The 8874-nt window shown below is 45.3% G+C and overlaps 1 protein-coding gene across 1 annotated transcript; it reads left to right on the top strand.

The window, feature by feature from the left end:
* The first annotated feature begins 3607 nt into the window (after positions 1–3607).
* LOC149331307 (iris-like) lies at positions 3608–5894 on the top strand. Its single transcript, XM_089555449.1, has 2 exons — positions 3608–3663; positions 4736–5894. Exons 1-2 carry the CDS (start codon positions 3608–3610, stop codon positions 5892–5894), a joined length of 1215 nt encoding a protein of 404 aa, XP_089411575.1.
* The last annotated feature ends 2980 nt before the right edge of the window (positions 5895–8874 follow it).

Here is an 8874-nt window from a genome sequence, read left to right as displayed (position 1 = left end):
GAGCCTCCACCGCCGCGGCCGACCGCGCGAGCCGGCAGCCCATCTCTCCTCTGCTGTGACGTCATGTTGTCGCGTGGTGTCACGTGGTCACGCTAAAGGTCAATGGTAGCTCCACCGCCGCGCTCGACGGGCTGTAGTGTATCTCTAGTAATATGCTTCACATAAAAATATATCTTCCATCTCAGCAGAAAACGTATAAACTGTCTTTTTCCTCCTCGAAAAAATAGGCTACATGTCGTGAAAGCGGCGATCACTTACACTGATTACAAGGGCATTAAGACTTTCCTCAAAGAACCTACTGACGCAGTTTTGCCAGGTAGACCCTCACTCACACTTATACGGAATGTGGCTTCATGTCAACCACCTAAAAGTGATGATGCATCCAATCATCCTATAGTACACACCTTTCATCGATAGAATTCAATGCATTCAAGCTGAACAAAAAAGCCAGCGTAATTTCTTGATCTCGTCGTTTTGTGTGACACATTTATATAATATTCCCTCAAGCAGAGAAAGAAAGAGAAGGGCTAGGAGCCGCCTCAAGTTTTCAAGGGGAGTTTCTGTTGCCTGTCGCTCCAAGTTTGCAACGATCAAGCTCTAGGCGACGACTGCCCCAGAGATCATTTTGCGTGCACGATCTACAACAACAACTCTTCACAGCCCCTCATAAGAGCTTTCTTCAATAACAAGGTGGCAGCAGAAGCACCTCAGTTCAAGGAGTATATTTCGATACTTGCTTACCGGCGCCGCAAGATCCCTTCCTCTGATCCCTGATGTCACGCCACACGCCGTTCTATTTGCGCCGCATGCATCGCCTGTCGCTGTCAGCGTAGTCTGAAATCTATCTAAACAAACTGACCCATTTTGCAGATTTTTGTATTGATCCCCACGTGAAAGACACCTGCACCAGTAGCTGATTCGTAGCGTCACCCAGGAACACTCTGTTCACTTTGCGCCGGACGCATCGCGTACCAGAAAGCAAGGACATCAAACAGTTTCCAGGAAACTTTCCGCTCCAAGTACCTCGCTTGTAAATAGTATAAATCAATGTTTTGCACCCCCACCACCATCCCGAGCCCGATTCAGAAAAAAGCTCAAAGAAAAAAGAGCTCAACTTCGATTCTAAATGCGTCAGACCATTCTATCGTAGGCGCAACGCCTCGCATTACGTCTCCTAATGGGCGTATAGACTTTTCTGGCAATCAAACGTATCTCATCATCATCTCCCATATGCGCGTGCCCTCCTTCCAAGTGGTCGTCTGCAATACCGATGCAGCAGTGTCCATTCGAGTGGGCCGGCTATGTCAACAGGTAAACAAGGTCGTCTAGGCCAAGAACGGCAGCTTTGTGCAGTCGCATGCAAAGGTGTTGACAGTCAAGCCATCCGGATTCGTCGCTAAGGCCGTAGCCGAGAGGGAGAGCGCTTTTTGGTGTCAACCGCCAAAAAGCGGTAAGGCATCTAATCGGTGTATATTCTGCACCGTGCATCGATCGACCTCAATCAAATGCGGCTAAAAAAACAGCTGTTATTTTCATATCTGTTTGTAAAACTTTTTGCTGCATGTTTCTCGAAATTTCTTTCTCACAGGGAAATTGAGATAAGCGCTTGGAGCTATGCGAACTTCTTATAGTGTGTTTAATTAGCACGCGGCTCAATGTTTTCAATAATAAGCATCCAAGCGAGCCCTCCCCCAAGTCTATTTTTTCTGCAAGATCACCAGGAACAAGTCCTCAGAGCCACGCAGAAGAGCTTCGCTCGGTCTCAACGTGGCAAGAGAAAAGAACCTAAATTCCGGGAGTAAATGTCGATGTATGTTTACAGGTGTCGCAAGGTCCTTTGTTGTTACAGACAATGTCACGCTACACGCGCTTTTATTTGCGCCGCCTGCACGAACTGTCGCCATCAGCGCTGTCTGCAGTGTATCTAAACAAACAGACCCTTTTCGCAGCTTTTATTATTGATCACCTGGGGAAAGATGCCTTCACGAGTTGCTGACTCATAGCGTCACCAAGGAACTCTCTGTCCACTTTGTGGCCGATACACCGCGAAACAGACGGCAAAACCCTCAACGAGCTTGCAGAAAATTATTCCCTCCACGTAGGTGGTGTGCCGAGGCATGTAGGTCACCACCGCGAGTTTGCAGTCATTCAAGTCCTGCGGGAATTTCGGATGCCAATTAGCACCAGTCATTACCCGAGAGTGAACATTTACTAGACGAACTTGCGTCCCTCATAGGGAACACGCATGTTTGCAGCTTTAAACCCCCTTACTTACGGAACAAGCACTTAGGATGCGAAATATTATTTCTGCCGTGTAGACAGAGCGGTACCGTTTTTTACTAGATGCATAGATTATTCGCTACGGAAGAGTAATCTTTCTGCTCGTTTTTGTTCAAGCAGCTGCCAGGTAGGCTGAGTAAATCTTGGATGACCAGAGACGTGATTACGATCTTCATGAGCACTACAGCATAGAAAGTTGCTCATCCTGCTAAGAAACGTCCAAGAAACTGATTATGGTAGAAAGAATAATTTTCGCATCGCCCATTGCAGTGCGATTCGTTTAAAACAAACCCACTGAATAACGTCCTGGCTTGCTTTTAATTTCTCTGCATTTTATTTCTTTGCAAAATATTCAGGTCATTTTGGCGTCTTCAACGAACGATTTTTTGGCTGCTACAGTTGATCAATGGGTCATGTTCAAACTTTTAAATATGAAACCTGAATATTATGCCAAATTATGACGGGATTCTGTGGTATGGATAAGAAGCATTCGAAATTTCACCAAGCTTTGCCACTCTCTCTCACTGCGCAGCACCTATATTCGACGTCGGCGCTCTATAAGTTGGATATAATCCCTAATACTTCATTCTGAAAAGCTCACTGATAACATTATATATCATTCACTGTGCTGCTTCTCTCAATACGAGACCATGGCAAGTGGGTAATAAGTGCAACAGAAAGCTCAAAATAAAATTTATTTCAACAAATATTTCCTGTTTGCGCTAGCACTGAGCCCGGCGCTAAGCATTCGGAATGCAAGCACCACTCGCAACCAGCGTAAACCGGTTATAAGCAAGTACTGAGAAATTTTTTATGCCTTTTTATTTAGACTACTTCCGCACCACCTCAACTGAATCCCGTAAACATGGAAAGTTAGATACAAACGCTTTTTTTTTTTCAAAGTCTTCTTCTGCCTTAGTGGCATCTCGATGCAGAGAAGATTGTCTAGACCTTGTGATACCAGAGCCAGGAGGCAATCCAAACTCATCAGCAAGCAAAAACAAGAAAAGGAAAGTTGAAAATTCAAATTTTCTCAATATCTTCAACATAGGCCAAAATAAAAGGACAATAAATCGTTCAAATTTCCACAAGCTACACAAGACGACGATGAAAACATCGGAATAGCCTTTTTTTTTCTCGCATTCCTATTAATTTTTGTCAATTCCCCTTCTTTTTCGTAAAGCATAAGGTTTACAGAAAAATAAAATAGTTTACACTCGTTTTTTGTGACACTTTCTGGCGATTTATTTTTACGATAATCGTTTTTCTTGCCTACCAAGTGGTACTTCACCACGCATTACAAACTGCATCGTCATCGCTATGAGAAATGGCCACAAAGACGCAGGGAGAATCATGCAGGAAGCAGCGGCCCTCACGTTCGAGGTCAGTCGTACTAGAACCGCCATTTATGGACTTAGATTCCCTCTCGTTCAGTGTTCTCATCAACAAGCCCACGACATACTGTTTCAAATAGGCGTGAGAGTCAGCACAGTGGGCGTATCGTAGTTCTCAATTCGCGAGGTGCTTGTCCCGCCCCATTGAATACTGGGCTCGAAGGAGGGCTTCGACAACTTCATTTCAGATGGTAGAAGTGCTTTGCATAGCATAGACGTTAGATTGGCGTAACTGGTTATTTATAGAGAAACTGGTCACCTAGTATACGCAATGCCTCACGACCTCGAGTGAACTGGAATCGTGGAAAAAAGGGAACAGAATCTCAGTCCACAACAAAGGGGATGTTAAGAACTTTGATAATTACTGACCGATGAGCTTTCTCTTCGTTTCCCACAAGGTGCTCACAACAGTTATTGCTAATACAATCGGACCACTTTGGACTTTAACCAACTAAGGAACCAGGTAGAATTTTATGAACAGTACTCGACAATAGACCATTATCACAGTATCACTCAGATGATAAAGTAAGGCTCAGAATATAAAAACCCAGTCGGAAAAAGGACTTATTGCTCATCTGAATATTTTTGCTCATCTTTCTGCCTGAAGTCCGGATATATCTTGGTACTACTCACTCTTCAGTATGCGCTATCTCTGAATGAAAAATTATGTCAGAGTAATGTGTACACACACCATGTTGTCGGACAGAAACATGTCAGCCGTACTTTTCAATTATTTTTTTTCTAGTGTAAGGACAGCTGTTTTCCAGCTATGGTATAACCTCAGGTAATATAGTGTCTCCCGCCCATTTTCGTCTGCTATTCCAATACAACCAGAGATATGCTTACTCTTGCAATTTTCCCCTTTCTATACTCCAATCTGTATTAACGTTCCTTCGTTACGATTTCATTAGCCTCCGTGCCAACTCTTTTAGACGAATTCACTCACTCGAATTCATTCTCCTCCAGACACCGCATTTATCGCCTTTTTATTTTTGTTCTCCAGATTTTTACTAGGTTCTTTGTTACCGGCACATAATTTACCTATTTTCCTTCCCCTCTAGATCTCGTCCAGACATATCGCGAGCACTGACAGACTCTGTTCTCACCTTTTCTGTCCAACTCTACAAGCAACTGCAAACGGAAAACAAGCAGAGGGAAAACATCTTCTGCTCGCCATTCAGCATTGCAGTGGCCCTCTCAATGGTTCTCGTCGGAGCACGCAAAAATACAGCCGATGAAATCTCCGCTTTGCTTGACGTCAAAGGCAACAAGGACAAAGTTCACGAAAATTTCTCCAAATTCCTAGCTAACCTGTCAAGTTTCGCGCCGCATGTAGTCTTTCACGTCGCTAACCGGATTTACAGTGCTCAAGAGTTCTCGGTGCAGACGTCGTACCGAACGCTTCTAGAAAATTCGTACGGGGCAACTATAAAGTCTGCTGACTTTAAGAGCGGCCACGAAGCTGTTAGGCTTGAAGCCAATGCATGGGTGTCTGAACAGACCGCGTCTAAGATCCAAGATCTTCTAGCCCCGGGGAGCGTAGACGCTACAACTGTGATGATTCTGCTGAATGCCATCTACTTCAAAGGATTTTGGGAGACGCCTTTCGAGGCAAACGACACGAGGCCGCAGGACTTCCATTTAGACTCCAAGAAAACCGTTCGAATAGACATGATGTACCAAGAACGTGAGAGCTACAAGATAGGCCACTCCAAGGAGTTGAAGGCCAGAGCTTTGGAGATGCCGTACATGGGTCTGAAGATGTCCATGGTCTTACTCCTTCCAGATGAGGTTGAAGGTCTTTCTTTTCTCGAGAAGCAACTCTCCCAACGCAGACTGAGCGAGCTTTTTGGAAGCATGAAGATAGACAGCAGTATTGAGCTCACTGTTCCTAAGTTTAAGCTCGAACACAGCATCGGTCTGAACAACATGCTAAAGGCCCTCGGAATTAGGGACATGTTCACACCTGACAGTGCAGACCTCTCAGGGATCTTCGAGAGCGGCAGCCCGGCGGTCTCGGACGTTGTCCACAAGGCGTTTGTAGAAGTTGACGAAGAGGGCACGGAGGCAGCGGCCGCGACAGGGATGGCATTAATGATGTGCTGCGCCATGGTTGGTCCTCCTCCTACCCGATTCATAGTAGACCATCCATTCATGTTTTTTATCAAGACCAATGAACCAGAAGTGGTTCTATTTGTTGGTTCTGTGCGGAAGTTGTGAACTCTGCAGGTGATACTTCTAAACTGTACAGCGAGGGACCAACTTTTTGCTCCGTGAAACAAACAGCGTTTTTTCTCCAGTGGCAGTTTCTTGCGTCCCATTTTGCCTTCAAGAACAATAAATCAATCACATCGCAAGCTCCTAAACTGTGAACCAAAGTCTTTCTCAAAAACATAGTGATTTGTTTCTTTAAATTTCGGTACGTATATGTTTTGCTGAGAGTGAAGATAGTGCAACTGTCACCATTGTTTTCTGCACACATATACTGCTAGTCTGAATTGTATTCAAGAAGGAAATTTTTCCAGTAATAAATAATCACATATTTCTCGATTCCTTCTGCTTTCTCCCTAGCTCTAGAATGTCAAGAAACACGTCGTGGGGGGAACATCGGTTTTGAGGTCGTTGGTTAGCCAGGACTCAAAGCCTCGACAAATTTTCCGTCGCAATCAGGTTGCAGTTTTTTCTTTTCGGGGCGCCAGCGTCAAATTTGCGATAAAAAAAACATTGACGTATGGTCTCAAAAGCCAGAGCAAATCACCACAAGGTCGCGCTTGAAACCAGATTTTAAGCTGCAAAACAGAGGCTCTGTATATAGACGCAAAAATTCTCCTCTGCGCTGCCGCGTGTGCCTCTCGCTTTCCTATGTCCGCATACCGAACGGGGTTGCTGAAGCACCGGAAGATGACATACACTACCAGTGGCGCGAAGATATAACTAGTCGAAAAGGCTGCTGTTAACAACCAGGAGCGCAGAAAACTGCTCTATGCATCTTCATTCGAAGCTCTGGTACTTACGCTCCGACAGTTCACAGTGCTATCTGATAAAGCGATGGCATCAGGGACTCAGTTTGCTCGTCAGCATCTGTAACAAGCTTGAAGAAGGGGTATGATGACGCATAGATTGTCCTCAGTGCTGAAGCTTAAATGTCCAATGTGCGGTGAAGATGTTCAGTCCTTAAACTGAACATTTGGATGGCTACTGCTGTCTGTCACAGTTAAAGGTTGTTATTCAGAAGCGCTTACGCTTATATTAGGTGTCAACAAATATAACCCGTGTTCACATACCACATATTGGCACAGAGACAGAAGCAAGCGCCTACAGATCAAGACATCCAAGCAGGGACCTTCGGTACAGAGTATTTTCCAGTGTAGGCAACGTTAGCAGTTAAGCAGGACTTACATTTAGCTTACATTTACTAAATTTACCTACGCATAAACAGGCTTTGAGAACCGAAGAGGAGAAAGAAGAAGAAAAGACTTTATTGGACACCAATAGGGCGTTTGGTGGAGGGCCTAACAAATCTCTTGTGTGCTTTCTTCTCCTGAACCTTTTTCCCGTTTTCATCTTTATTAAAATTTATTTCCTTCTCTTTTTCATGCTATGCCCCTTTCTCTCGATTTTAATTAAGTTTTCATTATCACGCAAGGCAAGAAGGTAAGGTCCTCTTCTATCGCCCTTATTCTGCAGTATTAGTAGGTGGTGGCAAAAATATTTTTAAAAACATCCGTCCGTGATTAGCGCAGTCCTCAATGCAGGACCCCGATGGCTGAGGCGGTAAGGCGCGCCCGCTCGATCAGTGATTGAGGGTCGCCCGGGTCTCAGCCGTACAGGGCAGCCTCCATGAAAGATAATGAAGGGTGGGAGACAGGTGTTTCCTCTCCTGGTCGGTTCAGGAACTACCACGCTGAGTTGGTTTTCGATTGCTCCACTGCAGACAGCATTCTGGGTATTGCGAGTGGGAGAAAAGGTAGTTGTGAAAAAAGTTAGGTACGTCAGAGTCTGGAGCCCCATTGATGGTTTTGTGGGGTGGTGGAAGTGCTCTTCATTTGATTTGTAGTACTAGGTTAAGTTCATGTGAGTGGTTCTGAGCTTCGATGCCCCGCAGGAGGGTCTGTGACCCCTTATTGTTTTCTTTGTCTGCAGTCCGGCTTATGCAAGCTGCTCAATCCTCTTCCTCCGCTGATGCTTGGCTGGTCAGATCTCGGGCGAACGTGTCTGCGCGCTCATTGTTACAGAGACGGGCATTGCCCGGGGCCCAAACATTGTGAACAAGGGGAAGGTTGCTGGCGTGGCGGTAGAGTTTAATGTGCCTTGCCTGTGCGGATAGGGTACCCGATGCATATATGCGGCATGCTGCTGGCCAGTCGGTGATGACGGTTTCTATAGCGTAATTTTATTGCGCATTTCTTTCTCCGCTTCAGTAGCGTGATTTTGGTACAGTTGTCGCATCGCAAGTGCAGTGGGGGCCTCTTTCATGGTTTATGTCGAGTTCGAACCCCTGATGAAGCCATTGACTTGAATTCCGCCTGTTTCGTCCGACACCTCGACTCTGATGGCGTCTGGTTGTGTAGGGTGCCACATACGTATACAAGACGTGAGGGTCCACCCCTAATTCCTGAGTAAGTTCTTGGAATTGCGCGCGCCGCTTGGACATGATCTGTTCTTGGTGCATGTTAATTTTTTTTTTAAATAGAGCTACCAGTATTATGGCCCGTTTTGTAAGTGGCAGTGCTACGGTTTTCTGCGTTAAGTGGGTGTCTGACACGGGCTGGCGTAGAAGATTGAGAAGGGCTCGTCCAGCTCCCGTGTTTCGGTGGCGAATCAAATGTCCAGCTTTCTGTGCTTCGCTCAGTTCCTACAGCGAACTGTGCACACCCAGTGGAGATGCTTTCGAGTGTATGTGTGTGCGAGCATGAGTATGTCGAAGACAACGTGTTTAATATGTTATTCTGGGCATTTCCTGTAGTAGCATGCTAGGGTAACAACCAGGCAGACCTCTTCGCTATTCCTTAAAGCCTCTCTCTCACTTTCTCTCTCTCTTTCGGGGCATTTCTACTGGATGTTACACTGAGCTCAAGTTGTTACCTGCATTCGATGGCTTGTTTCTTTCTCAAATTTAATATTTCTAGTTTTTATTTTGTGCCTGAAAAAAGATGCTTTGTTAGAGCTTTTCCGCCTCTTCTTGATAAAGAACCGAATG

This window comes from Amblyomma mixtum, chromosome 8 (genome assembly GCF_055824585.1).
Source record: "Amblyomma mixtum isolate Tamu chromosome 8, ASM5582458v1, whole genome shotgun sequence".
Lineage (NCBI taxonomy): Eukaryota > Metazoa > Arthropoda > Arachnida > Ixodida > Ixodidae > Amblyomma > Amblyomma mixtum.
Note: the sequence above shows the minus strand (reverse complement) of the source record. Positions and strands in the feature narration are given on the sequence as shown.